Here is a 20,606-nt window from a genome sequence, read left to right as displayed (position 1 = left end):
GATCCACCAGGAGGCCTGGTCACAGACCGGGCCGCGGAGGCGTTGACCCCCGGAACTCTCTCCAGGTAAACTCCAGGTAATAATAATAATAATAATAATAATCTTTATTTGTAAAAGTACATGATACAACGTATACAGATCTAGTTTAGCGGCGAAAAGGTTACTTACAGCCTTAATGAGTAGTCTAATCGGTAAATTTTAAACCCCCATTAACCATCCAAACCTCACAATGTGATGTTAAGATGGTGAACAAGTGGTTCTATGAAGCGACTGGTGGGGAGATAGAGGAGGTAGCGAACACTGGCAAGGGGTGTTCCACTTTCTACCAAGCTGCGTCAGATAATGCAGTGAGAGGTCTCTCTTGTGTGCTTCACTACACTTCATTTCATTAACTCTACAGCGATTATTGAATGTCATTGATCAGTACGTTATGTTGGCATAGTGTTTAGTATTCTTTACTCACGATTCCATCGATGATACGGCGTTGAATTAAGGCACATGCGGTTTGTTATATAAACACCGAGTACGTAGACCCTACCTGCTGTCGTCGATACCTCCGTACATTACCACCAGTACCAAAACTGTATCACATCTGCCTGTTACCACTGTCAGTACTATCATCCACAATCAGAATTTATTTTTTGTACTGACTACAGACACGCAATATTGTCCACAACCGCTACTGTCAACCACCACTGTTACCTATCAGCAATATTGTCTACCACCACAGTCTGCCACCACTGGGGTTTACCACCACGTTATCGCAAGTAAGTTTATGGTAACTTTTTCGAATCTTAGGCGTGGTTTTTATGATAGTAAAACGCTGATTGATTTACGTTATATACTGTATAGTGCCTTTGGCTCAACAATGAAGGTCCTGGTTCGAACCTGGTAAGAGTGGAAACGTTGGATATGTTTACTTAACAGTAAGTAGGTACCTAGGTGTTAGCTAAGTATGCTGAGTCACATCCTAAGGAATAAACTAGATGTTTACACATTGCAGCGCCAGAAACTTCATAAAACTGGTAACCCTATGATCGACTTAATATAAGTAACTAAGCATATAAGTAAGTAAAGTAAATTTAGGTAAAAATACAAATTCGCACAGTTATACAAACTTAGATGATTATCATTATCATACATTATAACACGTGTGTAAATTACCTAGGATAATCCAAAAAGTCAGACAAAAGTATCTACTCTCTATCTACTGCAGTCTCAAACACTACTCAGGACACACATGAACTTTACACTTGTATACACAAATAAACGAAGTGCACACAAACTACTGTTGCAGCCATGTCACAACCCAGTTACAGCACTGCCCTCTATTATTGAATTACATTGCATCCTAGGTGGATTCCTGGCTTCATCACATAACACGAACCTCTCCTCCACTGGCAGCGTTGTATGACCCTTATGGGTGTTTACCTGGAGTTTACCTGGAGAGAGTTTCGGGGGTCAACGCCCCCGCGGCCCGGTCTGTGACCAGGCCTCCTGGTGGATCAGCGCCTGATCAACCAGGCTGTTGCTGCTGGCTGCACGCAAACCAACGTACGAGCCACAGCCCGGCTGATCAGGAACTGACTTTAGGTGCTTGTCCAGTGCCAGCTTGAAGACTGCCAGGGGTCTGTTGGTAATCCCCCTTATGTGTGCTGGGAGGCAGTTGAACAGTCTCGGGCCCCTGACACTTATTGTATGGTCTCTTAACGTGCTAGTGACACCCCTGCTTTTCATTGGGGGGATGGTGCATCGTCTGCCAAGTCTTTTGCTTTCGTAGTGAGTGATTTTCGTGTGCAAGTTCGGTACTAGTCCCTCTAGGATTTTCCAGGTGTATATAATCATGTATCTCTCCCTCCTGCGTTCCAGGGAATACAGGTTTAGAAACCTCAAGCGCTCCCAGTAATTGAGGTGTTTTATCTCCGTTATGCGCGCCGTGAAAGTTCTCTGTACATTTTCTAGGTCGGCAATTTCACCTGCCTTGAAAGGTGCTGTTAGAGTGCAGCAATATTCCAGCCTAGATAGAACAAGTGACCTGAAGAGTGTCATCATGGGCTTGGCCTCCCTAGTTTTGAAGGTTCTCATTATCCATCCTGTCATTTTTCTAGCAGATGCGATTGATACAATGTTATGGTCCTTGAAGGTGAGATCCTCCGACATAATCACTCCCAGGTCTTTGACGTTGGTGTTTCGCTCTATTTCGTGGCCAGAATTTGTTTTGTACTCTGATGAAGATTTAATTTCCTCATGTTTACCATATCTGAGTAATTGAAATTTCTCATCGTTGAACTTCATATTGCTTTCTGCAGCCCACTGAAAGATTTGGTTGATGTCCGCCTGGAGCCTTGCAGTGTCTGCAATGGAAGACACTGTCATGCAGATTCGGGTGTCATCTGCAAAGGAAGACACGGTGCTGTGGCTGACATCCTTGTCTATGTCGGATATGAGGATGAGGAACAAGATGGGAGCTAGTACTGTGCCTTGTGGAACAGAGCTTTTCACCGTAGCTGCCTCGGACTTTACTCTGTTGACGACTACTCTCTGTGTTCTGTTAGTGAGGAAATTATAGATCCATCGACCGACTTTTCCTGTTATTCCTTTAGCGCACATTTTGTGCGCTATTACGCCATGGTCACACTTGTCTAATGACTAATGACTAATGAAAGTCACTCCACTCCACTAAGTACCATTATAATACTGGTTAGTTGCTACTACAACACTGTATTCTGCTATTCACTGGTATCACTAGATTATATGCGAGTACACTAGCAAGCCAGGAAGATTATTAAAAACAGCTGACCTGTGGTAAGTTTCTGGCGACTTCTGGCACCTTCCTCTATAGGCTTATCCCTTCATTTACAAATTCACCTGTTTTCAAATGACACTTTAGCCTTTATCATCAATATACTAGGGAGCCACTGTAGTATACACTATACACTATGTATACTCAATGATATCAGGGAGACTTTCTTTCCTCTGACATGAAAAGTTCAATTATTATTTTTTTCCACACGGGACATAGGCCTATGATTCCCCTCTGGCAGTAAACTCTGCTACGCAGTGCACACTAATTCTCCTTTTTTGACTCAGAATATGTTTTCCGCCCAAGATTGGTTCCAGGCGCTAGAGGGATGTATCGTATAGGATTGATGACACAAATTAAAGTTCTAGCACGTAAGAGCGACCGTGAAAACACGAGAAAACCGAGAGCACAACGAGGCACGCTGACACGCTGTTCCTGGTGTAGTGCTTAGTTGTAATTATAATAATTTCCTCAACTCTATATCCTTCAAGGTGGCTGCCTAGATGCTGGTGAAGGACTTTTGATCTAACGAATTGCAGCTGCCCTTCCCTTGGCTCAAACCTGATTACCTCCCATTCCTTTCACTTTGACCCCTACGGCTTTAACGTTTTCTCATTAACAGTAATAATAAATATCACTAGCTGCAGTATTTTCTCAATCGCCGACCTATAAATTCATTGCCTGGCCGAGTGACTTCAACCAGAGTTTTGCTGGCGACTTCTTGGCTGGTAACTACTGCTCGCCCTGTGCTCGTCTTTCTGTTCTCAACCTTGTTCATTCATGGGTTAGTGCCAATATGCTGGCGAAGCGCTCTTGATCCACAGAATTACAGCCGTCCTCTCCCTCCGATCAGGCCTGAAATGCTTTACTTATATAACTCGGGACTAATCCACGCAAGAAATAAACACAACCAGACAAATGGATCTTCTCTGGAAGTATAGTTAGTGTCCCTCATGAATGTAACTTTTTCCATGAATGCTATAATTAAAATAATAACCATCGTTCTGAACACTTCACTAAAACCGGAAGTCTTCTTCTGTCAACAAACCGGCCGTATCCTACCGAGGCAGGGTGGCGCAAAAGGAAAAATAAAAGTTTCTCCTTTTAAATTTAGTAATATATACAGGAGACAGGGTTACTAGCCCCTTGCTCCCAGCATTTTAGTCGCCTCCTACGACATGCATGGCTTACGAAGGAAGGATTCTGTTCCACTTCCCCATGGAGATAGAAGGAAATAAACAAGAATTAGTAAGAAATAAGAAAACGCAGAGGGGTGTATATATATATGTGTGTATGTAAGTAAGTAAGTTTATTCAGGTATACACAAATACAGTTACATAGAATTATCACACATAGCAGCATATGTGTAGAGAACCTGGGATAACCCAAAAAAGTCAGACAGTGACTTATTTCCATTGGGGTCCTTTTACCTTTTTATTATAATATAAAGGTTATAATATTTTCTTATTATTCTACAATGAAGATAACATCTTATTATCATACTAAAAAGACTATCTACTACACCAAGGTCATTAAGACTATCTACAATACGAGGGTCATTACTAGGAATATGGTAAAATTTACACATATGTTAGCTAAAAAATAGAAAATCATTCCCCTCCCTTTCTGTAGCTACATTCATCAGACACCTTTTGGCACTCTTCTTGAACTGGTTCATGCTATGACTGGCTTTGACATGTGCGGGCAGTCTGTTCCATTCCTTTATTGCTGTACAATATAAGGTGTTTGAAGCCTGGCCACTGACTGTGGGTACTACAAAGTTGTGCTCTCTCCCCCTAGTACTATGATTGCTTTGGTTCCCAACCTTTACAAAATTGACAGCAACATATTCTGGACATTGTTTGTGAGCAATTTTATAAACATGATTTAGCTTCAGTTGTTTTACTCTGTCTTCAACATTCAGCATATCCAACTGCTGTAATTCATCCTGGCCTACATGTTCTCTTGGTCCCAGGTCCAGGATGAATCTTACGATTTTGTTCTGGGTGATTTGCAGTCTATCTTTCAGTTATTTTTTGTCAAGGCAGAGTACCAAGAAGAGCAAGCGTAATCCATATGGCATTGTATAAGGGCTAGACATAGGGTCCTGCGAGCCTCAGTAGGTAGACACTGTGCTTGTCTATACAGGAACTTCAGTCTGGCATTCGCTTTCTTTACTACACTGTTCCCTATCAATTCTCCTGACATGCATGGGTCAAAGGGGATTCCCAAATATTTTACTGATGAAACCAAAGTGATGGGCTCCCCATTACATTGAACATTAAAATTATTTACCCTTCTCAGTTTGTTTCGTACCAAAGAGAATGGCTTCAGTTTTCCCTAGGTGTAATGATAGTTTGTTGTCTACTAACCATTTGCTGCAGGACTCCAGTTCCAGTGTTAAAACATTAGCAATATCTTGTGGGTCTTTACCTGACACTAACAGAGCACTGTCATCTGCATACAGTAGGAGTTTGCACTTGACACTGATAGGCATATCATTGACATAACATAAGAATAATAAGGGACCCAGAATACTACCTTGGGGAACTCCACATGTTATCGGCAGGGGTTCTGATTCTGTTTTGTTGATTTTGACTATTTGTCTCCTGTTGCTAAGGTAGGACTTAAACCAGTCTACAGAACCTATACCGATAGCTTGAAGTTTATTACATAATATATTGTGGTTGACAGTATCGAAGGCCTTTTGCAGGTCTAAGGTTACCATACCTATGAGGTTCCCCTTTGACATTTCAGTTCTCAGGTAATCCATCAGATTAATAAGGGAGGTGTCGGTTGAGTAGGATCTTCTAAAGCCCGATTGATAGCTATGGAGAATGTTGTTGTCATTAAGGTACTTAACTACTTGAGAATACACCGCCCTCTCTAGAATTTTAGATATTATACTGAGTATATTAACAGGCCTATAGTTGCTTACATCAGACCTACTATTTTTCTTGAAGTTAGGAGTAACTCTGGCCTCCTTGAACCCCTCCGGTACGGTATTAGTGGTGATTGATAGATTTATTATGTGAGCAATAGGGATTGACAGTTCAGAAGCACCATCTTTTAGGAACTTAGACGGGATGTTATCAGGGCATGTGCTCTTAGTTGGGTTTAACCTGCTTAGTTCTTTTTGAATAAAGTCATGAGATACACTTACTAGTTGACAACTGTTTGGGGTTACCCCTTTATTGGTATAGTATGTTTGAAACTTATCAGAGTCTGTGTTAAAGGTATTTGATGCAGCTGGTAGTTTACTTACTAGTGTTGATGCAACAGATGTGTAGTATGAATTAAAGCAATTTGCCACCTTAGATGTTTCGTGGCATACCTCATTATCGATAGTGAGTACTATGTTAGACCTATCTACTGGCTTATGGCTATACCCCAACTGTTTTAGTTGTTGCCAGAGCTTTCTGGGGTTATGCTTATACTCTTCAATTTTTGAGCAGTAGTGCTTTGCATTTGCTCCTTTTATAAGTCTCTGTACTCTGTTCCTCACCCTTTGGAATTCATTTAGTGCTGCAATATCCTGTCTGTTTGCTTTAAATCTTTTTAGCAGCTGGTCTCTGAATTTCATATTATCTAATATCTCAGTATTCATCCAGGGTTGTACATGTTCATGCATGCTTGTACATGTATGTGTAGGGTGACCTTAATGTAAGCAGAAGTAGCAATGTGATGTAGTTTAGCTGGGCTTGTGAGGTCTTTGGGGAGACCTAATTTAACCAATTATATGGTCACACCTTACCTTGGCAAATGTCTGTCAGCCACGCCTTTTCGGCTTAAGTCTGAGGTCTTTTGTTCGTGATGGCGTCAGACCTCGGCATCAGGTCAAAACACGTGGTGCACACTCCATTGTGGGGGGTGCTCTCGGGACAATACAAGTCCAAGGAACAACTGAGGAAAGGGATTTCGAGCAGAGCTGCTGCTGTGTGCAGAGCTCTGAGCAGGAGATTCGATAGGAGCTGCTGCTGGGGTGCAAGGCTCGGGAGAAGGCTGCTGAAGTCTCTGGAGGAGACTGTTGGAGACATTGGGCAGAGTACTGGCTTGGAGCAGTATTCGTGCTGTGTAGGTCTTGAGACCTCTGGCTTAGTTCCTGTGGTGAACTGTCCTCTGAACTATATTGTAAGTTATATTCATTTTCGTCAAGTTGATTGTGTTCCCTGTCTCACTGCTTATATGTACCATCCCATTTATCTAAACCACAATGATGTTCTCCTGTTCCCAAATATATTATTGTATAAGGACTTAATAGTTAGTTTAGTTAGTTTAATATGTTTATTATGCACCCCATACCCATCCTGTGGGCGGTAGTCAAAAGATTAGAGAGGTACATAATTGGTCCAGGGACTGGACTCCAAAGTTTTGATAGCTGAGCAAGTTACAGAGGTAATGAATTCACAATTTACAAAGGTAATGAACTCCAGGTAGGTCTAGTCACAATCATGACAAGTTACAAAGGTATTTACAGATTACAGAGGTACGTAATGGGTCCAGGGACTGGGCTCCCAAAGTTGTGATGGCTGAACTAGGTACAAGGTAATGAACTCACAAGTTACAAAGGTAATGAATCCTGTAAGAATGGTTACTTACGTTTATACATGGCTACAATCATGAACAAATTATAATGTAATGAGCAATTCACACTTCAACACCCGGTCACAACTGTAGTGAGTTATTGGTGCAAATATTGATTGTTGAGACACACACACACACTCATACACACTCATACACTCATACACACTCATACACACACACACACACACATACACATACACACACACACACAAACACACACACACACACACACACACATGTGGTAATGCTTTATTTACAGCTAGCAAAGTCAGGGTATTTCTCCAGAATGGTCTGCAATATACCACTGTGGATAAAGTACTTTGCCATTTCTTGAACATTTCTGAGCGAGTTGTTTCTAAATTCATTAATTTTATCACACTCCAGTACATAATGACGCAGGGTGTGACAATAGTCCATCTGGCAAAGTTTACATTTCGTTTGGTCTACATCTGGTGGTGGTGATTTAACCTGCCAAAGATACTTGTAACCCAGCCGGAGCCGGGCAGTAGTGACATCCAAGAGTCTGCTTATTTTGTTGGATGCACCATAGACATGTGGCTCCTCCTGCATGATAGAATGATGATAGATGGACTCACTGGTGTCAATCTCCATGAGCCTTAAGTCCATAAAATTCAGTTGAAGTTCTTTTCGTATTATTGTTCTCAAACTACTACCTGACAAGCCAAGATTGTAATCTACTCCCTCTTTGAAAGCATACAGCTTAGCCAGTTTATCAGTTCTATCATGCATCTGAAGACCAATGTGAGATGGAATCCACAGCATGTGCACTCTGACTCCACTGTCCACAATCCTACCATACCTGTGTCTGGCTTCTGACACAAGCATGCAACAATTTATGCTTAATGAGTTGAGAGCATTTATGGATGACAGAGAATCAGTTACAATTAAACTGTCAATCTTTGATACATAGATGCATTTCAGTGCAAGGAGTATGGCAAACAGTTCTGTCTGAAGGGTAGAGGCCCAATTATTGATGCGTGCTCCAATTTCTTTAAGAGAGCCATCACTCTGTACGACAACAGCAGCACTACCAGCTGCACCAGTGGATTGGTGAACAGAACCATCAGCGTAAATAATTTGCGAGAGTGTGTGCTGTGTGACTAAGTTATCAATACAGCTTAAGGCCTCAAGGCGAAGTTTTGGTTGTGATTTAAGAAGTAGTTTGGGGGGAAATGGAGGAATGGTAGTTTGGAATGGGGTAATATTCCATGGAGCGGAGAAGTGCCGCTGTTGCCTTACTTGATATAGATCATGTATCTGATTCATGCGGAGGTCGGTTCCAGTTTTTTCGATCCATCTGGAGGAGTGTTCACCAGTGCTGAGGAAAGTTTGGAGGACTTCTGTGCAGGGGTTTGAATGAGCTTGCCTGAGCAGATTAACCCCAATTAGGATATTTCTTTCAGTAACACGATCTCTGATGCTTGGAATATCAAGTTCTTTTTGCATATTTAAAATTTTGGCAGTACGAGGGCATCCTAAAATGATCCTCATTGCTTCGTTCTGCAGTTTTTCCAGCCCTCCAAGCTTCCAGTCAGACACAAGAGCAAGTAGTGGCGCAGCATAATCAACCAATGATCTAATATAAGCAAGATACATCATTTTCACAATTTTAACATTAGCACCATACCTGGGGTGAAGCCCTGCCACAACTCTAAGTGCTCTTAGTCGTTCTTTGTATTGGCGACAAAGTCTTGTTACAACAGGTCCAAGTAGTGGAACCTCAAAACCTAGATACCTGTCTCTGCTTACATATTCTGGAAGAGACCCATCATGCAATTGGATCTGACGAACTGTGCCTCTCTGTCGAGGAGGACGCCTATTGAGTATCTTTGTTTTATCAGTAGATTATCAACCCCAGGTCCTGACACGAGGCTAGTACATGATTAAGAATGTTTTGGGTGTTGGAGAATCCGGTGGTGTGAATCATTATATCATCAGCAAAACTAATCACATAATGATGGGGCTGACTAGGCATAGCATTAAGTAATGCATTAATTAGAATATTGAACAGTGTGGGACTGAGCACACCTCCCTGTGGGGTTCCTAATTCAAAGTCTTTAGTTACACTTCTATGTCCCTAGAACAACACAGACGATTTTCTGTTGGACAGGTAGCCTTTAATCCAGCGGAGAAGCCATCCTCCAACATCCATTCTGGCAAGTTCACTAATGATTACATGTCGGTTGGCTACATCGAAAGCGGATTTAAGGTCAAGGAAGGTAGTGTATGAGCTGTCAGTGTGCAGGGTGAGAAAGGTGGCTATGCAATGATGCACGCTCCTTCCATGCATGAAACCATGTAACCGGGGAGACAAAAATTGTTTGATTCTGTACATGAGACGATTAAGAATCATTCTCTCAAATGTTTTACACAAGCAGCTAGTAAGAGATATTGGCCGAAATGCATTTTGTTGATTGGGCTTAGGAATTGGAATGATGAGGCTGTTGGTCCAAGATTGAGGGAGCTCCCCAGTTACATAGCTCATGTTATATAATTCAAGTAATGGATTACCTGGTACTCGACACAGCAATCTGAGTATGTTGTAAGTAATGCCATCCTCACCAGGCGACGTAGAGTTGCCCTTAGTTAGTGCTGCATCAAGTTCATAATTAGTGAAAGGAATGTTGCAATCATCTGCTTTGCTGAGCATAAAGCAAACAAGTCTCTCCCTTTCATCATATTTGTCATTTAATTTTGCCTGTGTGGTACTGGGAAGATTGTCATAGCTAGATGTAGCAGCCCAAGCACTGATTAACTCATTCGCCCTATGTTTACCTGGAGAGAGTTCCGGGGGTCAACGCCCCCGCGGCCCGGTCTGTGACCAGGCCTCCTGGTGGATCAGAGCCTGATCAACCAGGCTGTTGCTGTAAGGGATGAGGGTGCGCGATCTGCCCAGTTCTGTTACCCTTAATTCTATTTATGTCCCTCCAAGCCCGGCTAAGTGGGGTGTGAGCATTAAGACCGTTGACAAATTTTTCCCAGTCTGTTTGCCGCAGCTCTGTCATACGCTCTCTGGCAGCAGCAAGGGCAGTTTGGAAGAGCCTCAGCATTCCAGGGGTACGATGTTTTCTATAGGCTAGGCCTAGTCTGCGAGCAGTACGTTTCAGTGTACGAAGTTTAGAATCATTGTAATAAGTATGGTTTTTGAAGGAGGTATGATTATTATGGAAGTTTGTTGGGTTTAGAGTACCAAGAGGTTTCAGTGGCGGCTCTAAGTAGTTCTGAATACTGCTCACAAGATCATTGTTAAAGGTCTCTACAGAGGAACACTCGTAGGAATTATACCAGTCAGTCACATGTGCAACAAAGTCATCATGCTGATCAGTGGGAACATTAAAACGTTTCCGTTTAAATATCCCACCAGGAAGGATAGTATTACAAATATCTAGTGAGGTTAGCCTAGGGAAATGATCAGACGCTATATCTGTTACAATGGAAGACTCACAGCTGGCAGAAGTAATGTTGAAGCCCAGGCACAGATCAAGGACGCCTCCATAGATATGTGTGGGTTCAAGATCACCTACAATTTGGACATTATCATGACTGTTTAAGAGTGACAACAGTTGATTACCATTACGATTACCAAACTGTGAGTTTCCAATGCTTTTGTGTCTCGCATTGTAATCGCCAATAATAAGAGTAGGCTCAGAATGAGCACAAGTTGGGAGCTCCAAGTAATTAAATTTATCAGCAGGAGCATACAAGTTAAATATGTTGAGAGCAGAGTTCCCTATATAAATCCTAACACCGTGATATTGTAACCCCTCTGTTTTCTTGTGTGCAAGAAGTTGATGGGGAAGCGATTTTTTAATATATAGAACACAAGAGTTAGTAGATTTGAGGTTATATGCAACAAATGATGGTAATTTAGGGGGTTGGGATTTTTCAGGGCCTCTGCACTCTTGTAGACACACATCAATGGGTTCGGTGGTTACTTTATGATGAAGGTCAGGAAGTCTTTTTCTAAGTGATGCAATATTCCAGCTTAATATAGAAAGTTTATGCGAGTTTTGATCCATTATAGTAGTCCTGGGATCATCTCGAGTTTCTCAGCATAATGAAAAAATTGTTCATATAAATAGCAGACCTTATCAATGTCAACAGTGCTACCCTTGTGGTGACGTGTACTTATCTCTGTGAAGACCTGTTTGTGTGCTCTCTGTGAATCTGAACCAGGATGCCCTCTCTTGAGCAGCTTTACCAGCAGCTGAGAGAAGAACTCAGAGTTGCTAAACTGGAGATACGGCGATTAACGGAGGAGAACAAGAGGATTCGTAGTAATCCACCTGTTGTGAGTCCCCAGGTTAAGAAGGGAGCTTGGTCAGTGGTCGGGCAACATGGAACCAAGCTGAAGATTAAGAAAACGGTTGGAGAGGCAGAAACAACGAGAAACCAGAAGACTGCCGTGGAAACTTCCAACTCATTCTCGGTGCTACCTGACGAATGTGAGTGTTCTACTGGGAATGTCACAACGAGCACCAAGGAAGCATTGGCAGACGTGAGTGAGACATCCCTAGAAACCCCAACGAAGACCATCGAGAACGTCATGACGAATTCTACAAGTGGTGTAATGCTACCTGGCGAATGTGAGTCGACTACTCGGAGCATCACTACGGACGACGCCAAGGAAGGTAAAAACATTGTTGTTGTTGGGGATAGCCAGATTAGGTACATGGATAGGGCATTCTGTTTGAAGGATAGGAGTAGGAGGCAGAGAGTATGTTTTCCTGGGGCTGGGATGAAGGATATTGTTAGCCGTCTGGATGACATCATGAGAGGTAATGGGAGCAATCCTATTATCTGTCTCAGTGCTGGAGGCAACGATGTTGGCAGACGTAGGAGTGAGGACCTGATTAGCTGGTATAGGTCAGCAATAGAGATAATTAGGAAGAAGGGTGGGAAACCTGTCATATGTGGCATTTTGCCAAGGAGAGGAGTTGAGTGGTTGTCCAGAGCAATTGGTGTCAATTGCTGTGGACAAATACTGTAAGGAAAATGCCATTCATTGAGCAATGGGACCTGGCAGAAATGACATGTATGCCAGGGATTGTCTAGGTGCTGGACAAATACTGTAAGGAAAATGCGGTAACATTCATTGACAACTGGGACCTCTTCTATGGCAGAAATGACATGTATGCCAGGGATGGGGTTCACTTGTCTAGGTGTGGGGTGGGAGCACTGGCCAACGCAGTGGAGGGAGCTGTTAGGTCTTTAAACTAGGAATAGTTAGTGGTATGGGTTTTGGCGGGAAAACTGTGAAGTCGCAGGGTAGTAACATGAGTACTAGGAGAACTAGTAATAGGCAAAATGAGGAGGATATTGGAAAGCCAGTGGCACTAATTGACAATGACAGTAATAGGTTTAGTGGAATAACAGAAAGGAGCAGGAAGGGTAAAGAGATAGGAGGGTCATTAAATATTTATTACACAAATAGTCGCAGTGCTAGGAATAAGATGGACGAGTTGAGACTAGTTGCTAGTGCAGGTAACATAGATGTATTTGCCATTACTGAGACGTGGTTTAATTCAAAAAGTCGGGACATGCCTGCAGAATGTCACATTCAGGGTTTTAAATTGTTCCAAGTAGATAGAAGTATCGGGAAGGGGGGTGGGGTGGCATTGTATGTCCGAGATCGCTTGAACTGTTGCATAAAAACAGGTATTAAGTCTGAAGTAACACATACAGAGTCTGTTTGGATAGAATTTTCAGAGGGGCATGAAAAATTAATTTTAGGTGTGATATACCGTCCCCCAAATTTAGATAGGGACCAGGGGAGACTACTATGGGAGGAAATTGTTAGGGCCACAAGGCACGATAATGTAGTAATTCTAGGAGACTTTAACTTTAGTCATATTGATTGGAATTTCTTAACTGGGAATTTAGAATCTTACGATTTCTTAGAAGTAGTTCAGGATTGTTTTTTGAAGCAGTTTGTGACAGAACCTACAAGGGGTAATAACCTGCTTGACTTAGTTCTGGCAAACAATGAATCCCTTGTTAATAATTTAGAAGTTTCAGAGGAATTGGGTGCCAGCGACCACAAATCAATTACATGTAGAATTGAATGGAAGTATGATAGTAGGGATAACTCAGTAACAGTCCCAGATTTTCGCCTAGCAGATTACGATGGGCTTAGAGAACACTTATCATCTGTTGACTGGGGTAACGAAAAGAGCTATCAATATGACAGTTTTCTGAACACAATACATGCTGCTCAAAGAACGTTTATCCCTTATAAGGAAATTAGATCAAATAGAAATGACCCAAAATGGATGTATAATAGGCTGAAATATCTACTAGGGCATAAGAAAGGAATTTATAGGCGTATCAAAAGAGGCGAGGGTCATCTTATGAATCAGTATATTGACATTAAGAGGGACATTAAAAAGGGGATAAGAAAAGCTAAAAGGGACTATGAAATTAAAGTTGCTAGGGATTCTAAAACTAACCCAAAAAGTTTTTTCCAGGTCTATAGAACAAAAGTCAGAGATAAGATAGGTCCCCTTAAAAATAACTATGGGCATCTTACTGACAAAGAGAATGAAATGTGCTCGATTTTAAATAATTATTTTCTCTCGGTTTTTACACAGGAAGACACTAATAATATTCCGGTAATTAATTTTTATAGTGGATCAGAAGAAGATAAATTATGTAACATCACAGTCACTAGTGAAATGGTTGTGAAGCAGATAGACAGACTAAAGCAAAATAAGTCACCGGGTCCTGATGAGGTTTTTTCAAGGGTTCTAAAGGAATGCAAAATGGAAGTCTGTGAACCATTAACTAATATTTTTAATTTATCTCTTCAAACAGGTGCAGTGTCTGATATGTGGAAGATGGCTAATGTAATTCCTATTTTTAAAACAGGGGACAAGTCGTTACCGTCAAATTACCGCCCAATAAGCCTGACCTCAATTGTAGGCAAATTACTAGAGTCAATTATAGCTGAGATTATAAGAAGCCATCTCGATAAGCATAGCTTGATTAATGATACTCAGCATGGATTCACAAAAGGCCGGTCTTGTCTAACTAATTTATTAACTTTCTTCAGTAAAGCTTTTGAGGCTGTTGACCACGATAAAGAATTTGATATTATTTACTTAGATTTTAGTAAGGCATTTGATAGAGTTCCGCACCAAAGACTGTTGAAGAAAGTAGCAGCTCATGGCATTGGGGGAAGGGTGCTCTCGTGGATCGAATCATGGCTCACAGACAGGAAGCAAAGAGTGTCCATAAATGGGGTTAAATCCGAGTGGGGATCAGTAACAAGTGGCGTTCCACAGGGATCAGTCTTGGGCCCGTTGTTGTTTATAATATATATCAATGATCTTGATGAAGGAATTACTAGTGATATGAGCAAATTCGCCGATGACACGAAGATAGGTAGGATAATTGATTCAAACGTAGATGTTAGGGAACTTCAGGAGGATTTAGACAAACTCTACTCTTGGTCAGAAAAGTGGCAGATGCAGTTCAATGTAGATAAATGCAAGGTTCTGAAGCTCGGGAGTGTCCATAACCCTAGCACTTATAAGTTAAATAATGTAGAACTTATCCATACAGATTGCGAAAAAGACTTGGGGGTTATGGTAAGCAGCAACCTTAAACCAAGACAGCAATGCCTAAGCGTACGTAATAAGGCAAATAGATTACTGGGATTTATATCAAGAAGTGTAAGCAACAGAAGTCCAGAGGTCATACTGCAGCTTTATACATCATTAGTAAGGCCTCACCTAGATTATGCAGTTCAATTCTGGTCTCCATATTACAGAATGGACATAAATTCGTTAGAAAACATTCAGCGTAGGATGACTAAATTAATACATAGCATTAGAAATCTTCCTTATGAAGAAAGATTGAAGACTCTTAAGTTACATTCACTTGTTAGACGAAGAATGAGGGGAGACCTGATCGAAGTGTATAAGTGGAAGATAGGTATTAATAAAGGGGATATTAACAAGGTCTTGAGAATATCTCTCCAAGAGAGAACCCGCAGTAATGGATTTAAATTAGATAAGTTTAGATTTAGAAAGGACATAGGAAAGTATTGGTTTGGAAATAGGGTAGTAGATGAGTGGAACAGTCTACCTAGTTGGGTTATTGAGGCTAGGACTTTGGGTAGTTTCAAATTTAGGTTGGATAAATACATGAGTGGGATGGGTTGGATTTGAGTGGGACTTGCACATCAGAGCTTATTTCTTGGGTAGCATTGAAAATTGGGTAGGTCAAATGTTTGTTAGTGGGATGAATTGTAAAGGACCTGCCTAGTATGGGCCAACAGGCCTGCTGCAGTGTTCCTCCTTTCTTATGTTCTTATGAGTTTTGTAAGTGCACTTCCAGTTGTAAGGCCTCGTGGGAGTCTTCGTAAACCCAGAGCACGACGCTGTTTGTGTGAATGTATGATAGGTGACACCACCACTCACATTCCCTCCTCCACTAACATTACACACGACACTACAACTCTCATCACCAGCGCCACTACCAACATTGTGTTCATTACATTTATCAACAGTATTGTATTCAACATTAATGTCTATGTGACTAACCTCATCACACTCTGCACCACCACTTATATTACGCTCATCACTATTACTAACATTATAGACACCATTGCCCTCATCACACTCTTCACCACCACTTATATTACGGTCATCACTATTACTAACATCATTGACACCATAGCCTTCATTATGATGCTCACTACAGTTATCAACACAAGTATTATATTCGTCATTACTGTGATTAAGAACACCACCACCACCTTGTTCAGCAACCTTATACTTGCTTTCACAAATTGTGACAATCTTGTTATTGGTACACTCTACACATCTTTCCTTGTGTTGTTCAAGTTGTTGTTTCAGGAGAAATTGTTGTGTTTCCAGTACTTTTATGCGCGACATCAGGTTGTATACCACAGGAGCAAGACTTGGAACATCTGGAGACGTGAAGTCCCGGTCAGCTGAGCTCCTTGGCTGACTGTCAGCTGACTCAGCTAGGCTGGTATTGACAGCCGACGTGATGGGGGTCTGTTGACGTGCTCCCCAGGTGAGGTGCTCAACCCCATTGTCTGAGGGCAGGCATGAGCCAGTATTCAGACCCGAGGTACCTGGTAGTCCTGGGGGGTCATTATGAGGGGGACAGGGTGAAGTGCGGTTGGCTGCGATGCGATCAGCCCTCACACTGCAGTCAGCATGAGCTGCTGTGACTCCTGAGGTCTTACAATTGATAAATTGTTTAGCCACAGTCTGTTGCTGTTTGATCATATCATAACACCGTTCAGAAGGATGAGCATTGACACACTGCACACCAGTGTGACTTAGATGGGCATTTCCTGGCAATGTGGCCCCAGCGTTGACACTTACAACATCGACGTTGAGGAGGTCTGTACAATGCAATGTAATAGCATCTGTTGAGGGCTGCGCGGGAGTGAATATAGCGTGGCCGAGTCCCCTGGCCAGTCCACTCAGCTAATATCAGACCGTTGGAAAGTCGACGAGGGCTTGCAACTTGCTCTGACGCCAGATATTGAGGATTCAAGTGCTTGTTGACGTTGTAGATGACAATAAGCACTTTGTGCCCTTGGTGGGGCTGCTCGGAGTTTGATGTTGGCATATTCGCGAGTGAGAAGTTTGTCTATAAATGCTGATTCATTAGGGACAAAGACGTAGTTATCCTCATCGTGGACAACTTGATCGTTTTCTCTAGGTTGTCTGTACTAGCTTCGAAAAACCAGTTACACTTGGTTCATGATTGTAGCCAAAGTATAAACGTAAGTAACCATTCTACAGAATTCATTACCTTTGTAACTTGTGAGCTCATTACCTTTGTACCTAGTTCAGCTATCAAAACTTTGGGGGCCCAGTCCCTGGACCCATTACGTACCTCTGTAATCTGTAAATACCTTTGTAACTTGTCATGATTGTGACCAGACTTGCCTGGAGTTCATTACCTTTGTAAATTGTGAGTTCATTACCTTTGTAAATTGTGAGTTCATTACCTCTGTAACTTGCTCAGCTATCAAAACTTTGGAGTCCAGTCCCTGGACCAATTATGTACCTCTGTAATCTTTTGACTACCGCCCACAGGATGGGTATGGGGTGCATAATAAACATATTAAACTAACTAACTAACTTGGTCTCTTGATCAGTGTTGTTAGGGAAATCTAACCTGACAGCTTTGGGAGGGTGTGCGCCCACTGTATTGCTTTCAGCAAGCTTTCTCTGGAAGCCTCGTTCTTTTTTCCGAGCCTGTTTACTAAAATATGTTTCAAATCTGCCTTCACCATCATCTACGTCAACACTATCAGCTATACTCATAGCTGACAGGAGTTTCACACTGGCGATGGGCTAAAGGATACGGGCGAATAGAAGGGACAAGGAAGGGATATTCACCTCGCTAGACACAGGCAATATGGGTGTAGTGGCCTGCGGGTCGCAGTGCGATTTTCAAGGTCATTCACGGGGCCACAGTCGTCTCGAGAGTTACCAATATTGCACTACTCGTTAATTACTCCAAACCCGCAGCACTTAACACAGCTAGCACACGTGTCTAGGAATTACCTGGAGTTTACCTGGAGAGAGTTCCGGGGGTCAACGCCCCCGCGGCCCGGTCTGTGACCAGGTCTCCTGGTGGATCAGAGCCTAATCAACCAGGCTGTTGCTGCTGGCTGCACGCAAACCAATGTACGAGCCACAGCCCGGCTGGTCAGGAAACGACTTTAGGTGCTTGTCCAGTGCCAGCTTGAAGACTGCCAGGGGTCTGTTGGTAATCCCCCTTATGTATGCTGGGAGGCAGTTGAACAGTCTCAGGCCCCTGACACTTATTGTATGGTCTCTTAACGTGCTAGTGACACCCCTGCTTTTCATTGGGGGGATGTTGCATCGTCTGCCAAGTCTTTTGCTTTCGTAGTGAGTGATTTTCGTGTGCAAGTTCGGTACTAGTCCCTCTAGGATTTTCCAGGTGTATATAATCATGTATCTCTCCCGCCTGCGTTCCAGGGAATACAGGTTCAGGAACCTCAAGCGCTCCCAGTAATTGAGGTGTTTTATCTCCGTTATGCGTGCCGTGAAGGTTCTCTGTACATTTTCTAGGTCAGCAATTTCACCTGCCTTGAAAGGTGCTGTTAGTGTGCAGCAATATTCCAGCCTAGATAGAACAAGTGACCTGAATGACAGACAAATTTTCACTCTGTGGACAAATAAATCAGCACAAACTTAATATGTTTATAGATGAACCTCTGGCTTGTTACAGTTCAAAAGCCGTCTCCAAAGGAGTTACCAGGTACTAGCCTTTCAAAACGGAAAACTAATTCCAGTGTTTCACTAGGTATGTCACAACTCGCACACAAGAGTTCTAACAACACCGAAGGTACGGCCGAAACACTGTAGAACGTTCACAAAGGCATTCTGGGATTCAGAAGAGATGTAACTGCAGTGTAACTTGACCTTCACTGGCTGGCTTGGAGTGCTGTTTAGCCTGGATCGGTTAAACTCGCCCTTATCCCATATGTAGATAATGGCGACGACCTAAGGGATACCGTTGAATAGGAAAGTTGAGGAAGGGACATTCACCTCACTGGACACACGCAGTATGGGTGTAAGTGGCATGCGAGTCTTATAGTGCCATTTTCAAGGTCACCCAGCAGGCCAGACATTTAAGGACTTAATAATAAACTGTGTTTGAGTAGAATAGTAATATTCACTGTCCCCGTTATTTGCTCTTTTATTCATTATTTCGAGTAGTGAGAGGGTGAGTAGTGTGGTGGGTAGAGTAATGAGGTGAAGGTGTAATGACTCACGAAATCGTAATGACACGATTGTGGTCTGGAGTTTTGAGACTCTCTGACCGCGGGTTCAATCCCGCCCGTGGTATGGTTTGAAGGTGTAATCACCAGTGACCTCACATTATCTACCTCCGTCACGCGTCGCTCGACTCGCCTCTCCTGCCTACCGACTCCCTTATTCCCAATTACCCGTACGTTCCCATACCCCCCCCCTACATGACAGCAAGACGTACCTGAAATCTTACATGTTTGAGACAGAAAAAAAGGACACCAGCAATCCTACCATGTAAAACAGTCACAGGTTTGTTTCACACTCACTTGGCAGGACGGTAGTACCCCCCTGGGTGGTTGCTGTCTACCAACCTACTACCTAAAACCGGAAGTATGCAGGATTTAAGATATGGGTCAACAAAAAGAGGGTTTTAATCAAATATGATCCATCTTTTTTTTAATCTCTTGACTACAGCCCCTCAGAGAAGGTTCCTTGATGTTGGTGAGGGGCTCTTGATTTAGGGAATTGGATCTGTGCTATAGTTCCCCGAATTAAGCCTGAATGCCTTCCACATCCCCCCCAGGCACTGTATAATCCTACGGGTTTAGCGCTTCCCCCTTAATAATAATCTTGACTACAACCCACTGGATGGGCATGGAGTGCATAATAGATAAAAAAAATACTAAATTTTTCACAAAACAGTGTTGTGAATTTTTTAAAGGTGATCATGGGTTTCATTTGCAATCGTTTGTTTAAATTAATTTTCCTCATAATAAATGTTAACTAATTAAATGATTAGGTACTGTACACTTGTGTAAATTTTCACAGCCTGGTCGGGAAGGGCTATTTTCACTTTATAGGCTGAGCATGAGATGGCTGGTACTTGGCCTGGAGATTTGATTGATACTTTAAGAAATTAGGCAAAGCCAGTCAAGTAAGAGCCTTTCTCGACATTTTCTTTCTGCCGCTAATGTAAGTAATAGACTTTGTGATTCTTGGAGCAGGAAGAACCTCAGCAAGTATTCACCTTATACTTCAAACTTAAATTTTATTTTTCAAATTGTCTAAAATTTTCTTATTTCCCTTTCTAGATTGTTCTTCTTTTTTATAATAATAATAATAATCTCTTGATTGTTAACATCAGGCACCTTAATAATTATCCTCCATTAAAGACAGTTGTATCTTTTTTAGAATGTTTTCACTTAAATTATTGGCATAGTCTATAATGGACTCAATGTGAATAGGAAACTCGTGATGTTAATCTTGTAGATGTATGCTGGTAAATTGCTTTGCATTTTATCTAACTATAACTGGTTCTGCCCATCCTTACTTTATTGCTGCTTATGAGTTTCTCAGTTCTGCATTTGAATACTGTACACCACTAACTGTTCATCATAATTTGAGTGTAAGGTTTATAAGTTGGC

The 20,606-nt window shown here is 42.1% G+C and overlaps 1 protein-coding gene across 2 annotated transcripts in view; it reads left to right on the top strand.

Moving 5' to 3' along the window:
* Window positions 1-290: 290 nt before the first annotated feature.
* Window positions 291-20,606, top strand: part of LOC128687886 (uncharacterized) — a 32,124-nt gene continuing 11,808 nt past the window's right edge. For both annotated transcript variants that reach the window (XM_070083484.1, XM_070083483.1), the window contains exon 1: window positions 291-767. In XM_070083484.1, coding sequence (XP_069939585.1) covers window position 767 — 1 coding nt within the window. In that variant the 5' untranslated portion in view covers window positions 291-766. The remainder of the gene's footprint in view (window positions 768-20,606) is intronic.

The sequence above is a fragment of the Cherax quadricarinatus genome, chromosome 10 (assembly GCF_038502225.1).
Source record: "Cherax quadricarinatus isolate ZL_2023a chromosome 10, ASM3850222v1, whole genome shotgun sequence".
NCBI classification, from domain to species: Eukaryota; Metazoa; Arthropoda; class Malacostraca; order Decapoda; family Parastacidae; genus Cherax; species Cherax quadricarinatus.
Note: the sequence above shows the minus strand (reverse complement) of the source record. Positions and strands in the feature narration are given on the sequence as shown.